The 16,078-nt window shown below is 59.7% G+C and overlaps 1 protein-coding gene and 1 long non-coding RNA gene across 2 annotated transcripts; one reads left to right on the top strand and one right to left on the bottom strand.

Moving 5' to 3' along the window:
* The first annotated feature begins 566 nt into the window (after positions 1 to 566).
* On the top strand, positions 567 to 3,759 carry LOC309643218. The gene is made up of 2 exons (XR_014253628.1): positions 567 to 2,344; positions 2,909 to 3,759. It is a non-coding gene; the product is annotated as an uncharacterized lncRNA (long non-coding RNA).
* ZNF503 (zinc finger protein 503) lies at positions 3,463 to 7,534 on the bottom strand. The gene is made up of 2 exons (XM_082425709.1): positions 6,757 to 7,534; positions 3,463 to 6,033 (listed from the first exon to the last, which is right to left on the bottom strand). The coding sequence occupies exons 1-2, from the start codon at positions 7,072 to 7,074 to the stop codon at positions 4,405 to 4,407; spliced, it is 1,947 nt and encodes a 648-aa protein (XP_082281835.1). The 5' UTR covers positions 7,075 to 7,534; the 3' UTR covers positions 3,463 to 4,404.
* Between the last annotated feature and the right edge of the window lie 8,544 nt (positions 7,535 to 16,078).

Below are 16,078 nucleotides of genomic sequence, written 5' to 3'. Positions count from 1 at the left end.
TGAGAGCAGCCAAGGTGAGAATCTCTGCATAGACTTCATCACTCACTAGTTGTGTAACCTCAAGCTAGTATCCTTCCCCGGCTGAGCCTCAGTTTTCTCATCTCTAAAACAGGGGTAAAGCTTCTAACAACCTCATGGAATTGTTGTGAGGGTTAAATGGATAATACAGGATAATATGGGCTGGGCATAACAGAGTGAGCAGGTCAGCCTGCAGCTTTGCAGTCACTCTGAGCACCACCAGGCCTATAGCCATAGTATTATAGATGAGGAACCGTAAGGCAATATGTGCAGAAGAGGCCATCAGATGGCCTCGCAGGGACAGGCCTCACCTTCTGGGCAACTTTTACACGTTTTCCAAAGCACAGGGAGTTCACCAACTAGAAGGCTTTTTCACCTGCCTTTCCTTATTGCTTAAAGACCACTCAGCACAGAGACACCAGGGTCACTCAGTGTCACTGCCAGAGGTACAGATTGGGGCGGAGCTTGAATCGAGGAAAAGGCTTGGGCTTTCTCTGTTGGCCTTGCCACTAGCTTCCAGGACTTAGCCTCAGTTTCTCCATCTGTGTCAGGGGTGAGTAAAGAGATGGGCAGCCCTTGGCAAGGGGTAGGTCGTAGGAAATACTCAGAGAATGAGAATGAATGAATGCATGAATGTCTGGGGATCACTTCACTATGACAGACAAAGTGACCTGTCGGAGCCTTGATGAGGTCGGTGGGAGCCCCCCGGGATGGGGAGGGGCCCTTGACACGTGGGCCAGCTCCTCTGGGGTAGAAAAAGAGAGCACGGGGAACACAACAGCAGAAGCTAGTGCAGGTGGAGAAGCGCGGAGGACATGGTTCGCAGCAGGAGAGGAGCAAGGAACTACCAGGAGGGAGCTCCGGGACACCGCTTCGAAAACCGTGCGAAGGTGGAGGCGTGGGGTCTCGGGCTGACCACCCAGCCGGCGTCCCGCGCGCTGGCCAGGGTTCCGGGTCTCTTGCCCACTCCGCTGGACTCCGCATCGCCGCCTGGCGGACACGCCGCGCTCCGCTCGGGCTTCGGCGGCAGCGGGCCGGCGTGCGGAGGATCCCGCGGCAGTTCAAGAGACAGCGGGAGAGCCGGGGGCGCGGAACGAGGATGGGGCGTCTGTTCCCGAGCGGGGTCGCGCCTGGTCTGGACCTGCAGCACACACTGGCACCCTCTCCTCACTAACCCGGCGCCCGGGGTGACTCAGCTCCCTCTAACACGTCGGGGAACGCTTTCTTCCCTCAACCTCCGGCCCCCAGCTCCGGAATTTTACTGCCTCTGAGTAGATTCTCCGGGAAGGAGGTCTCATTAAAATTTCAAGGCGTTTTGGGTTTGATTTTTGTTAATAAAATATCGAGACTGGGCGTGAAGGCACGAGCGTGCCCAGTTCGTCTCCGTGCCGGTCCCAGACCTGAAATTCCAGGGCTGGGGAATTTCTAGGTCCTTCCCTCCCAAGTGGGTCCCGGCGGGCAAGGTGTGGTGGCCCTTCCCAAAGACTCGAGGCAAAGGATAGCGAAGCGTGTGGGTCGGAGTGGCCAGGGGCGCGGGGCTGGTGCTGGTGAGGGGTGAGCAAGGGCCTGGCTTTCACGTCACAAGCCGTGGGCACTGGAGTCCTCGGGACTCGGGCCGCACCACCTCCTCGAATGTCCTCCCATCCCATTGGGGGGGGGGGTGTCTGTCCGAGAGCCTGCGGGTGACAAGTCGCTCCATCGGCCGAGGTTCTCAATAAGCTAGACCCAGCTAGGCCCAGCCCAGCCTCTCTTAGCCGGACCAGAGTGGGAGCAAGACGGCGTCGTCCCGGGTGCAGTGCGGGCAGGCGGCTCGGAGGCGCGGGAGGCTGCCCCCTCCGGGTAGGCGACGCGAAGCCAGTCTTCCTCTACCAAGTCCTCTCCAGGAGGAGGCCTGGGAGCTCCCCGCGGCGTCCCGGAGGTCGCCGGGCCTGCTTTGCGTTCAACCCGGGAAAAGGCCCCGCAGGCGTGAGGCTGACGCTGGGAGGAGGGTGTAAAAATCTCAGAGTCACCAACCCTCGAGCAAATGGCGGCGGGGGCCGCGCGGTTGACTGACCGAAGTCTGAGGCCGAAGGCGGCCTCTGCGCGGCGGTGAGCTTCCCGAGGCAGCAGGGGGAGCTTGACGCCGAGGGAGACCGGTGGCTCGGAGAACCCAGAACGGCCTGACCCTGGGGAGAGGAGAGTTCGGGGCGCGCGCTCAGCGCCGCGACTCCAGGGTCCCAGGATCCCAGGATCCCAGGAAAGGCGAGCTCTGGACCCAGAACTCCCGCGGACCCGGCGGGGCGAGCGCCCAAACAGCCAGAGACCAGGACTTGCGCCCGGGCCTGGAGTATGAGTGTGTGTGTGATCGCGGGTGGGGGTGTGTGATCGCGGGTGGGGGGTGGGGGTGGGCCTTGGACCCCCGCCCCCCCTCCCAAAAAGATTAGACATCTTCTCTGCCTGGTTCCATGGGCGCTTCAGGCAGCTCCGTCCTGCCGCTCAAGCTGGGGAGAAGGGAGCGGCGCGCCCCGCGGGGATCCGCGCCCGGACGGAGAGTCCCGCCGCGCCTTTGCGGAGCTGAGCTCGCAACCCAGAACGGCCCTCGGCGTCCACCTGGTCGCCCCAGCGAAGCCAACAGTGGGCGCCAGGACCCTCGCGGGGCCGAACTGGAAGGGGCTTCCGGGGCCCGGGCCCGGGCGCGCTCTCCTGCGGCGCAGACTGGGATAAAGCGCAGACTGCAGAGAAATCGGGATGTGGAAAAGCAGCCGCGGCGCCGGCCTGACGCGGGTCCCGACTCCGGAGAGAGGAAGCAGCCCCGGGGGGAGGGTGGTGGCTGGAGGGGGTCGGCTGGTGGCCGCCTTTGGCCCTCCGCAGCCAGAAGAAGAAAAGGAAAGCGAACTCACTTTCCCCCTAGGGACAAGAGGGCTCCGGCGCGCTCTCCTCCCCAGGCCTGGGAAACAGGTCCCCAAGAGCCCTCCGACCCCCAATCGATCCCGGCTGCCCGCCCGGAACGGGGGATGCTTGGAAAGCCGAGAGAGGGGCAGCGGGTAGCGGCACCTCCTCCGGGCCGAGGCCGAGCGGGCGAGTCCCGACCTGCGCCGCTCTGTGCACAAAACGAAACCCAAACTCCCGAAAATCTCAGTAGGGAAAAATTTAAAAATCCTTTTCTTTTCTTTCACTTTTAACAAACCAGCTGCTGGGAGAAATATTAAAAACGAAATTAGCGATCGCTAAGGACACCATCTTTCCAAATTGTGAAATCCCCTTTAAAAATATTTTCCCCAAGACCAACCCCCACGACTGGCCAGCCCGTCTGAAGCCTTTGCCTCTTCCTGAAAATCACAACCAAACAATCGGAAATGCGGCCACGGTCCTGGGAAGAATGAGTAGCCATGAGGCCCAGGGAACCCACTGAGGCCGAAACTGCCATGCTCCTCTTTCTCTTTAACCAAAAATAAAAAAAGATAATAAGAAGAAGTAAAACCTTTTAATACATCAAATATACGGAATTTTAATCTTTAAAGCGATACATTGTCTATTATTTTAGTACATGACGTAAACCTTACTTGTCCCCTTCTCAGCGGGTGGACTTAAAAATTAAAAATAGTTAAGTGTTCCTTTTAAAGAACAAAATAAGGCAAATGAGGTTTTGGAATAGAATTGTTTTTCCTTTTTTTTTTTTTTTGTTTTCTTCCAGACTACATACAAAAAAATATCCATTCTCTTTCGATGGTATACACCTTAAAAATAATTGCAATTTGAAATCAGAGCTGACAAATTGTGACTTGTTTTGTTTTGTTTTTTCATTTTTTGTAACAAACATGCAGGTAAATTTGTTTCAATCAGACATTAAATAAGAACGTACAATACAATCATAGCAATTTTAAAGTAACATTAAAGAGAAGACCTCTAGTTCTGTGGCGGTTTTGTATTTATTTATAATCTACAAGGGACGGGAGGGTTTGTTTTCCACATTTTTACCCTCAAGTTTTAATTTTTTCCCCCTCTTCCTTTTTACCTACGGAGCTCAAACTAAGTAATGCACTTTTGAACCACGGGTCCGCTTGGAGCTAACATAAATAAATACCAGTGTCCACCGATGCAGTCCTCAGATGAACACTTTCTCAATTCTTTTTTCCTTCTTTTTCTATAAAAAGTCAAATGATATTTTTTCAACTTTTATAAAGTTTGGGTGGGGAGATGAGAGGTGGGGAAAAGGGGAGTGAGTTTCCCACCGGGTCTCGGTCGCTGTTTCGGGTAGATAGATACGGTATATATGTATTTTCCTTTTCTGGCCCGGGTCATCCCCACGCGCGGGTGACAGTAGCCTCTGCCCTGTTCCCGCCCCTCCCTCGGCTCTTCCCCACCCCCCAGTTCTTTTCTTTCCCTCGACAGCCCTCCCGACCGCCCTCACTGGTACCCCAGCGCGGAGGCCGTGGTCAGTCTCTGTCCGTAGAGGGCGTAGGGGGAGTAGTAGGGTCCGGTGGCGGCGGGCACGGGCACGGGAGCGCCGGGCGTGGGGAGCGGGCTCTTGGAGTAGGGGTGGTAGCGGCTGCTGAGTCCCAGCGCGTGGTGAGGGCTGCGCAGCGCCAGCGTCCCGGGGCTGCCCGGGGCGCCCGACGTGGGGATGTGCATGTGGCAAGCCATTGCGGCCGCTGCAGCGCTGGCCAGAGACGAAGAGCTGGGGTAGCCCGACAGCAGTTTGTCTGTCCCGGGGAAGGCCGTATGGGTCCGCAAGTGGCTGAGCAGCTCTTCGGACGTAGCGAAGCGCTTGTCGCAAGGCCCGTTGGCCGACACCCAGTTGCAGATGTGGGGGAGTGGGTCGTTAGGGAGCATGAAGCCGTAGGGGTAGAGGGGGTGGCCGGCCAGAGAGGGCGGTGTGGCGCCGGCAGCCGCGGCAGCGGTTAGCGATGAGTGCACGCCGTGCAGAGGGTGCGTGGGGTACACCAGCGGGTATCCGGACTTGAGAGCCGCAGCCGCCGCGGCTGGATCGTGAGCGCACGACGCGCTGGCTGCCGCCGCCCCAGCCAGGTGGCTGGCGCAGTGGTAGCTGAGGCAGTACGGGTCCCGGCACAAACTGGCTGTCATCACGGACGGCGGCGACGCTCCGGCCAAGGGGCTCGAGCCGGCGGGCTTACTGCAGCCCAGAGAGCCCGCCGCGGCCGCCGCCAGCTGCGCCCCCACCAGGCTGCCCGGCTTGGTAGGGTCGAGCGCCACCCCGTGTGGCAGGAACTGGGGCGGGTAGCCGGCGTAGGCCCCAGCCAGGCTGCCTGGGTAGGTCATGCCCGCGGGAGGCAGAGGGAACACTGTCTGGCCCGGCTTGTAGGGCGACACGGGCGCCACCAGCCCAGAGCCCAACACCGAGGAGGAGGTGGGCGCGCTGGGGCCGGAGCCGGAGCCGGAGCCCGATGAGCCGCCGCAGTCCGAGCCTAGAGCCTTGCCCCCGGGGCCCCCATCTGGGTGCTGGTTCACGTCCACATTAATCCCGCCGCCACAGCTAATCCGGCCGTGCGCCAACCCCGTGGGTCCCCCTTCGGCCGAGGCGCCCCCGGAGCCCTTGCTGCCGCCACCGCCCGCCTCGGGGTCCTTCTTGTCGTCCTTGCCCTCCGGGCCGCCCCCGGCCGAAGGCAGCATGCCTCCTGGCGAGCAGGCCGAGGCGCTGGAGCTTGGGCTGCCTGTCCTGGGCGTGAATGGCTGGCAGGTGGCGCTCGGTACCCGGAATCCTGATTTCTCCGCCGAAACCCCCCCGCCGCCGCCCCCGCCGCCCCCGCCTCCGCCGCCCCCGCCTCCCGGCTCCTTCTTATCCGAGCCGGGTTTGGAGTACGGCTTGAAACTCGACTTGTCCTCCACGCCGATGTCGCTCAGCTTGAGGGGGCCCGACTTTGCGTCCTTGTCGCCCCCGGCGCCGCCGCCGGCACCGCCCGCGCCTCCCCCGTTGGAGGCGACCGAGGAGAGTTTGGACGAGGGCGAGGGGTCGGGCTTCCCGATCTGCGAGCATGTTTGGGCCAACAGCGCCAGCGGGCTCTTCTTGGCATCAAGCTGCGGGGGTCAGACGTGGGGGGGGGAGCACAAAGAAAGAAGGGGAAACCCTTTAGAATCCTGGCTTCTACGTTTCAAACGCACCTCCGCCAAGACCCGCAAAGATCCTCCCAGCCCCAAGGCTTAATTCTAGGCGACACCCCTTCTACACACACACATTCTCGCTCTTGAGAAAGGCCACAGCACTCCCCCCCACCCGCCCCGCCATCAGGATCTTTCCTGTCCTCTCTAAGCGATAACTGTATTAAAAAAAAATGCAAAATGTTTTGGTTTCTGACTCTTTGACCCAGAACTGTAACCCCACGCACCCACACACACACCCCTAATTCGAGTAAGGGCTCGGGTGGTTGGCGCCTTAGAGGCTGTGTACAAACACCAGGTTCTGGAGAACCGGAGGACTGGGACTTTGGAACCGTATTTTGGGCTCCCGGGCTCCTATCTTCCAGGCTGAGCGTGAGCGGACCTGGGTCGGGGTAGGGGCTTTAATACCAAAGGGAGAAACAAGTTTCGGCTGCCTTGCCTTTTAGCATTCATACCTCATTCTACCTCCTCCCCTCTTTCCGCCCTAGTTTTAAGGTGCGGGGGCACTATCCTCTCCCCTCATCCCGGAGCGGAATCCGACCCCCCTTCCATCCCCCCCCTCCCCGATCCCGAGAGAAAGAAATCCTGTGAAGTGGCAGCCAGGGTGGTGGTCCCAGCGCGATCCAGGGATAGGGTCCTTACCTCTATGGGGCTGACAGGAGTGGAAGGCAGGGGCTGCAGGTACTCGGGGTGCAAAATGTGGCCAGTCCGTGCCGTCAGCATCTTCAGCACCTTGATGGGCAAGCGGTTAGCCTGGCGGAGAGGGTCAGAGGGGGGCACGGCGTGCACAAAAGGCTTGGTGCTGCCGGCCGGGGACGAGCCTGGGCCGGGGCCGGAGCCGGAGCTATTTCCAGAGAGCGCGCTGGTCCAGGCAGGGTCCGCACTGCCGCTGCCGCTGCCGCTGCCGCCGCCGCTGTGCTTACTGCTTCTTAAGGCAGAAAGCGAGGGCGCTGTGCTCATGACCCACCCGCGCGCATGGGAGCAGCGGGGGGAGGGCTCCTGGAGGCGCGGGGCGGGCTCGGGGCTGCGCGCTCGCCCGGGAAGCAGGAGCAGCAGCAGGAGGAGGAGCTGGCGCGGCGATCACGGGCGCCCAGAGCGCCTTCTCGGCGCCTGGAGCCAGAAGCGAATAATCCTGGGTGGCCCGCAGCGGAGCCGTGGCCGAGCGGGAGGAGCCGGCCCGACTGCGGGAGTGCCGGGTGGCTCGCGGTGTCCGCCTCGGGCTGTGCCCCTGCGTTGCGCACTCGCGGCCCGGCGATAGCGCCTGCGCTGCTCTCCGCGATGTGAGCCGCTGCCTGTCCAGCCTGGGCTCTGGCGAGGAAACTCACTTCAAAAGCAGCTGCACCGAGGGGGAGATTAAAGCCTTTGCCGCCTTCCAATCAAATGGGAGCCCGAGGTGATTGGAGGGTCAAGGGGATGTGACGCGTCCCGCGCCGCCGCCGCCGCCGCCGCCGCCGCCAGGACTCTCAGCGCTGGTTTTAATGGGCAGCTCCCTCTTCGCCGCTCCCCCTGCGTGTCCCCTCCCCTGATTTCGCCCGGAGGACGAGCTGGACATTTATTCTACGTTTGCTGTCTGCCGCCTCCCTCTTTTTTCTTCCTCGTCGTCCGTCCTTTCCCCAGCTGGAGAATAAACTGAAACCTTCTTTTGCAGGAGGGTGTGTGTGAGGAACAGTTTGGGGGTGTTCAGAAGGAGCACTGGCGGGAGTCTGGACAACAGCCGGACTGTCAACCCCAGGGCCGCACAGGGGGCCCGCACACCAAATATTCTCTCCTCCTCCTCAGTGGTAATTGAAATCTCTTGCGGTGCGGCCGCCTGGGTAAGGAAAGGTGGGGAGCGGGTGTTGGAGGAAGTCCGCCCGCCCGCTTTGATTTCCCGAGATTCGGCGGCGGAGAAACCAGAAGCTGGGTGGGCAGCGGAGGCGGTGGAGGCCTGTCTCCGCTTGGTGTGCTCGGCTCCCCGCCCTTCCCGGCCACGTGACGCCCGGGGATGCGCAGATTGGGGCAGGAGCGGGGGTCACATGTTTCCTCTGTTTCACACTCAGCCCCCACCCATTCTTACTCTCCCCTGCTACCCTCTCTTCTACCCACCCACCCCCCCGCCCCGTTCTTTGGGCATCTCCACCCCTCCATCAATTGTCAGTGTTCCTCGACCGCAATCAATCAGTTATTTGTCAGCTCTTGTCAATCCGACGGTGATTTATGTCAGCTTTTGTTGCTGATTACAAGGCGGGTGCGACTTGAAGGCAAAAAGAGAGAGGGAGAGAGAGACGGAGAGGAAGGAAGAGACTGAGGGGGAACTGGAGGAGGGGGAAAGAGAAGCAGCCTCCTGGGATGAGAGGCGGGGGCTCTAAGAAAAAGAATGAAAGAGGAGAAAGAGGCGCTCAGTGTCAGGAAAATGAATAGTGAGAGTAAAGTGCGCAGGTGCGCCCAGGGCGCTGAGAGGGGTGCGCTGGCCTGCGGTGTGCGCCTCGCTCCTCTCAATATCGAAGAGAGAGATACAACCTTCCACCTCTGGGGAATTCCGGTCTTTTGGGGCCGCGGAGTTCCGGGTGGCACAGGGTATCCGAAACGGGCGGTGGCGACGTCTAACACGGGAGAATCGTCCCCTCTCCCCGCCCCGCCCCCCCCCCCGCCAGGGTAGTCCCTTCAGGGCGTGTAGTGTGCAGTCTTCAAGCTGCCAGCCTGCCACGGACCCCGCCCTCCGTAGTGACCCGACTCCAAACTCGGAGACTTCTAAGAGCCACACCACCAACGTAACCTTGAGCCCTGGAGGTCAATGGTGGGGTACCCCCGCCTCAATTCTTTGACAACCCCCCCCCACACACACATACACACATCGTGGCTAGGGCTGAGAGACTGCGAAGAAGAGGCCTGACCATGGGTCCTTGCACGAGATACGTTTCAGGATCACTCAGGCCCCCTCTCCACCCTCCCTCACCCCGCGCCATCCCCGCAGTCTTGGTAGCCGGGGTTACTCCGGGCTGCTCGCTCGAATTTATTGGAACGCCGAGCCGGGACTGACCGGCGCGGGGAGAGCGGAGAGAAGGAGTGAGAGAGGAAGGGGGGGCAGCTGCCTGTGGGAACACCGGCTCTTCCAGGGAAGCGGAGCGGGACTGCCGCGTTCCCCTCGATTTGCACCGTCACTCTGGCTGTTTGGAAGGAAGAGGGGAGGCGCTGTGCGTGCCTCCGTGTACCTGGATCTGAGTGCAGAAGTGTGTATGAATGCCTGTGCCGCTGTGTGAGTTGTCAGGGCTTTGGGAGCGTCCGGAGCGAGTTCGGGGGTCACCTCCAAAAACTCGCAGAAACTGGAAGCGGGTGAGAGGAGGACACATCCCCTTCGTCGGAAGGACTTGGAATACTTTGAATATCCCCTCCCCCACTTTTCCGCCCCGGCTCTTCTTTTGTTGTCAAGTCCTTTTGATAAATGGTGGTGCTGGGAGCGCTGGGGAGCCTGGAGCCAGTCTGTACCCGCGCGGGGGCGGGGGCCGGGCCTGGAGACCCGGTTTCCACCCTCGCTCAGCCGGCCCTGAGCCCCGTAGGCACGGAAGTCGGGCCTGGGACCTGCCCTCGGCGTGCTCGCCCTCTCCTCTCTCACCACCCCATTCCTCTCTCCCTCATTTTTGTCTCTGTCTCCCACTCCGAACAGGTACCGAGAACTTTCTGGGGGTGAGTTTTAGAATTTTCTCGTAGGCATTCTTTTTATGCGTTTTAATCTTATCCCTTGATTCTTTAGGTTGGTAAACTTCATGAGGTGGTAATTTGTCTAAAGATAATTTGGAGAAGAGGGGAGTGAGGCGCTGTGTATATGGGGAGTTTGTCGGTGTATATGTGCGTGTTTAGGTGTAATAACACACCTAAATTTAAGGGGCTTTGGAGTGTCTGTGCGACAACGGAGGAAGGTGAGTCCGTGAGACGGTGGCGAGGCCACAAGCGAGGTTGTGAAGGTTGTCTGAATAATCTTTGGGGAGCGAGTCCCAGGTGCCCGTTTCTGAGGACGGGACGGTTCTAAGCTGTCTCTGCAGGGCAGACACTGTGAGGCCGCCTGTATCTTGCGGGTCTGTTGGTGTATGTCTGTGTCATTGGGTGCATGGTTGTCGGTTGTTGGCCCAGATCAACTGTAGATCTCCCAGCCATGGGCCCCGTGTCGCCGCGGCCTCCCGGTGAGGCCCGGACACTGAATGCTGGGGGCGGCGGCCAGGGATGCAGGTGACCGCGGGCGTCCCTCCCTACCCCTCGCCCTGCAGTCTCCAGACTCAGTCCATTCCCTCTCCTGTAATTCCAGCAGCTTTCTTTTTACGCCTGGCAGCTGGGGAAACCAGAGAGTGGCCCCCGCGTCCCCCAGAATGGGCGTGCCGCGGTGTGGTCGCACACGCTCGCGGGCCTGCGCGGTGCGTGGGTCTCAGTCCGCGTGCATTCGCTCTTCACAAAATCCGACTCCGAAGGTCCGAGCGCACGGGGGCGCCTAGGGGTCTGCGCGCCCGGGGTTTTCGGTAGGCGCCAGCGTCCGAGCCTGCCCATCTCGAGGGGGAGGCCAAATCCCCGGAGGCCGCGCAGGCCGTGGGGGTAAGGGAGTTATTAATTCCTAGGTCGAATGCCGCCAACCCCCAGCGGCGATTGGCCTGGATGTCCTGCGGATTTTATTTGCACACAATGGAAATGATTTGTTTTCTCTAAAAAAGGAGTGGGCATGGCAGATATTTGAGGAGGGGGTGGGAGGAGAAGGAAGGGGAGAGAGCTGAGGAAAAAAGTTTGAAAATGCCTTGAACTATTCACTGTCGAGATGGCTAATCAGTATTGAGGCCGGAGGGCAGGCGGGCCGCCTTTCACCGCCGCTTCCCTTTCATCTCGGGCTCGGCGGAGGCGCTCAATTAAAAGCCTATCAGTTTGTAAGTAAATCAACGCCTATCAGAGTTGTCACATCAAACAAAACGATTATTATTGCAGCCCGCCTCCCCTATTAATCTCCCTCGAAGATAATCCGCCTGACAGGTCAGGCCCGGCGAGCTGGAAAGCCTGGCCCAGAGCGCCCAAACAGTCCCGGACTGGCGCGCGCCCCTTGGGGCACCCCCTCCCTCCCTCCCACCCCGCCTCGTGGTCCCCCGGGAGCTGGGAGAGAAAGGGCGAGCGGAGGCCGCTGGACCCAGGCCCGCCCCTCCGGACTGGGAGCCGGGCCCAGATTCGATGGGCTGGTGGGGGACGGTGCCGGGCGGCCCTCGCCTCTTCTGGGACCGGGGGGTGTACCAGGCTTGCCAGGACCACAGCCTGGCCTGGTCCTCGGGCGTCGCCAAGGCCTGCACTCTTCTCGGCTCGCTTCCCCTGGTTCTTCCCCACCCCCCCTACTCTTTTTTGTTTCCTCTCTCGCTTCTTTCTTGGCCCCCTACCCGTTTTCTTCCTTTCCCTCCTCTTCATTTATACTTTTCCTACTAGCCAGGGAATATTTCCTATTCTCTCTCCCTTCTCTCAGTATACCGTATATACCACTTCAGCGCAACCACACTCGCTGAACAGGGCATTCTCAGGGCCCGGGTTACTTCTCTGCGGCAGGGCTGCCTCAGGAGTGTGTGCAATTCCCAGGAACTCAGGACCAAGTCCTTCCTAATTTCTCCCCACGCAGGGGTTCTCAGAAGCTCTACGCCTGTTTAAGGGTTGGGTGCGTTTGAAGGGGTGAGAAAAAAAGAGAGACCAGGTCAGTGAGATGGGTGGACGGTCGCAAGCTCCCTATTCTGGAATTAGTATTTTGTCTTGGAATTTCACAGCTGCAACGTCACTGACCTAGCTGGTGGCGTTGCCTGGGCTTTGCAAATACGCGGGGGAGACCCACAGGGCATCTGGGCCTCGGCACTGAGTATGTGAGGGGGTGCCTAACATTTCATAAGTAAATAACGCCCACATAACTGCTTCTATAGCCTCAACTGGCGTTCGGAGGCCCGGGTGGGGCCTGGATTCCTCACGGGTGTGAAATCGTGGCCTTCTTCCCGGTGGCCTCCGGCTTTGAGCTTTGGGATGCTTCGGAATCAAGCGCGATCCACCCTTTTCTGCGCTCTTGCTCCAAACCGATAGGCCCAAATGGTCACTGCTCTGGCCTGGTGGAGCCGGGATTGAGGGGTGGTTTAAGTGTCTGAGGGGGAGCGGCTGCCCGCAGGATCTCAGGCCTTAGTACCCTAAATGCTGGGTTCAGCGCCTCGGAAAGTCTCCCTCTCAATGTGTGTATGGGGGAGAACCCCCAAGGCCCAGCAGTGTTGGCTGTCCGGGCCGAGCCTCTCCCAGTAGTCACGCCAGGGTCCGAGGCAGCAGATATGGAATAGAGCCCACCGCAGAGTGCTCGGCTCCCGGAGCTGCAGAACCCGTGGCCCCTACCACGCAGTCCCGAAAGCCCCCCATTTGTGTGCACTTTCCCCAGCCGACCTAGTAGGAATAGTTATTTCCTTACCCAGAAATATTGTAGCGGTGCAGTGGCTTAATTATCTGCGCGCCTGCTTTTCTTAAATGTATTTATTTCACTTATGCCACGCCGCGGATATTTAAAGAGGTACACATACCGCACACCTCAACGATGCGGAACTCACTCTGGCTAAAGGATATATTTGCTGGGTGGTTATTTGGACATAAGTACTATCTCGAGCCCAGATTACACCCAAGCAGGGGCTGTAAAATGACACTTGCTCTAGAATTTTTCCAACTTAACTATATGTGCACACACCGAGAATTTAATAATATTTTATATCCCTCTACATATCTAAATATTCAGATGTTATGTTACATGCCCTTGAAGCCGGAAGCAATCTTCCGTTCACACTGGACGTGGAGCTGTTTGTATAATTTTCATCTCCCTGCACTTACACATGAATCTTAATCTAATAAATTCAACCTTGTCATTTTTAGAATCGACATAATTTCTCTGGCTGCGGGTTGCGCTGTCTGTATCCGAATAAATCCAGCTCGCATTCGTCCAGCAGGAAACGGCTCCCGGTTCCCGTGTACGGAGACGCATCGGCTCAGCACGGGACGCGAGATGGCTCCTCGTGCTCATAAGGCGGCAGGTCTGGCCTCCGAGGGAGGCTGGACTATCACCGCGCTCAGGCCGAGCAGCCTCTCGCTGCCCGGCAGTGCCTGGCAGTCCCCCACCTCTGCCTGTGCTTCAGGAACCCGCCGGGCCGAGTCCGTCCGGGGCGAAAACTGAAAGCAAATTCCACGGCAGATGAAGCTCGAACTTTCTACGAAGCAAGTTTGCAGCAGAGATTCGGTGGTACCTTTCAGAGGACAGCGCGCGCAAAGTGGGGCGGTGGGCGAAGAGGGCACCGGGTGTCTGAGCTTGGTCCGCGGCGAAACGCGAGGGAAGGCACCTCCCCCTCGTTATTTCTCGCCAACTTCTCGGCCTCTGTCCGTAAAAATAGTTTCCAAGGTGCCGCGGACGCCCAGGATGTGATTGTGGGAATCGCACCAGGGAAGAGGCGGCTTTGTAAAAGTTGCAGAAAAAGCTTTACCCAGAAGCGTGCGCCCAGCCGGGCTCAAGAAAGCTTGGGACCAATTCGCCTTGCCCCGGGCAGAAGGAGCCCCCCCTGGAGAGCCCCCTGCCCAGCCCTCCTCCCTCACCTCGAAACCGCACGTAAATAACCTCCCGCTGCCTGCCCTGCAAACTTCCCCGCGCGGTGCCGCGCTTGGCGGTCGAGGCCCGGACGCAGAGCCGGCCCGCAAGGCCGCTTGTCGGCCCGCTCAACCCAGCCTTGACACAGGCTTGCGCGGAGGTGAGAGGATGAGTGTGGTTCCGGCTCCCACTTGGCTGCCCAGACCATCACCGCCGGCCTCCCAGAGCAAGAGCTTCCCCTCGGGAGCGGTGGTCTTGGGGGGCTGACGAGGGCGCAAAATGCGCGCGCGGGGCTGCGGGGGGAGGCGGCCGCCGGTCTCTCCACGGGGCCTGTCGCCGGGCCGGCCGCGGCGGGTGAGTGATGAGGGCAGAGAAGGGCGCCCATAAATCGCGGGTGTCACGGCGAAAAACTCTCTTTATTGTCTGCGTGATGGATGGGCCCGGGGACGAGACACCAAATACTTCGTATCGCCTTTAAATGGGAACACATTTTCCGCGGCCATAATTCATGTTTTTTAAATAGAAAGTTTGAAATGTTGCCTATATTTCACCGGCCCTGACATATTTATGAATCGCTCCCTGCATGCAAATATCATTATTTAAAGCGCCGGGGAGAGCTCGGGGGAGGGGAGGAGGCGCGGCCCCTGGGGCGTGGGGGTGGTGAACTGGGGAAACGCGAATGGAGAGGGGGGGCACCAGCGCCCTAAAGTGCGGACAATGAGGCGCGGAGGAAAGCCGTATCCGGAAGCCCAGCGACCGGGGGCTCCCCTCCCGCCGCCGGACCCCTCACAGCCGCTCGGGGAAGTCTGCGCGGTTTGGGGGTCCCACCCACTGCCGGGAGACCAGGGGGCATTTTGCGTCCGTCTCCGAGGCTCTGATCAGAGCCACCTTTTCCGAGAAGGGAGTAAAAGAAATAAAAATAAAAAGAATTTAACAAACTCAAATAATAACAACCCAACGTGTTTCGTGTTCGTTGCCATTGCATCGGTTTTATTGATTTTCATTCTGCAAACCTGAGACTGCGCGCCCGGGCGGGGCGACTGTCAGACCCCAGTCACCTCGAGGAGCTGGTGGGGGATAACTGTCCGGTGCCGAGGCCTCGAACCGCCCCCCACCCAACCAGCTCACCACCTCTCATGCACAACGGAGCCTGCGCGAGACGCGGGGACACGAATGACCCGGCCCCCAAGCTCTGGGGGCTTCAGTCCCGCCCCCTCTGCCTCCACAGTGCTGTGCTGCGCTCCTGGGGTCTGCGTCCGCCCTCTCCGAACCCCACTGTCAATACAGTCGCTTTGGAAAAAAGCCGGGCACGTGCCATCAGCCTCTCCACTGCCCGTCCACACCTGCGCCCTCACTAGCCAAGTCTTTACCTGTGCGGTCCCCCGCGGCGCCTGCGGCCGCGCCGGTAACGCAGGAATGGAAGCGAGGGCGGGGGAGTGGGAGGGACTGAGAGCATTACCCGAGACAGCCAGATACTCAGACCCAGGGCCTCCTCTTCGGACTGGTGTTGAGGCCCTGGCCCAACAAGCTCTAGGAGCCGAATTGCGCGGGGAAGAGCGAGGCGGGGGAAGGGCGAGGGGAACCTGCCTCGGGAGGGAGGGGCGGGCCCGACGGCACTTCCGCCGTGGGCGGGACCGCGGGCTGCAGCGCCGGTCCCGCCCCTCCGCGGCGCCGGCCCGCCCCCAGCTCGCCAGGCTCCATCCCCGCCGGCTGGGACCCTGGGTCTCAGGCTGGTACCCGAGGCCTTGGCGTACAACCCGGGTCTCGCAGGAGGGCAGTGGGCAGCTTCTTTTCCCCACCTAGGGTTGTATCTAAGGATTTTTAAATCATAGGAACACAAGCACATACCTTGGCCCAAACGCTCAGGTAAGACTTTGTCAAACTTTGGTGTTTTGGTAGTCCTGAGACCTGCGTGGCCAAGGGGGTTCTCAAACATTCTCCAGGATCCAATCAGTTGCCCCTCTGACAGCAGGGAATACAGATCCGTCCCCTAGGGTCCCACCTGTCTTTCAGGAAGGTCAAAAACAAAAGCTAACACTGTTTGAACGTTTGTTTTGTGCCAGACGCTAAGAACAGCAACTCTCTGAGGTAAGTCCCATGAATGCCCTGTTTTATAGATAAAGAAATTGAGGCATGAAGAGGAGAAATAGGCCTTGCCTCACTCCCATATCCTCATCCATATCCTCATCCCTTCTTTTCTTCAGATCCCCCGCATCCCAACCCATCACTCTGGGGGGAATCTTGCTGGGCTTTTACTTACCTTATTCGAGTGTTCCCTGGCCTGTTAACTGCATCCATCTGCAGCTGAGGCCTTGCTGAGCAAGAGGGGGACCCACACAGAGGAGGAGAAAGGTATAAATGGGGCTGGGCTCAACTCAACTC

This window comes from Balaenoptera physalus, assembly GCF_965194825.1.
Source record: "Balaenoptera physalus genome assembly, chromosome: 14".
In the NCBI taxonomy this organism is placed as follows: Eukaryota; Metazoa; Chordata; class Mammalia; order Artiodactyla; family Balaenopteridae; genus Balaenoptera; species Balaenoptera physalus.
Note: the sequence above shows the minus strand (reverse complement) of the source record. Positions and strands in the feature narration are given on the sequence as shown.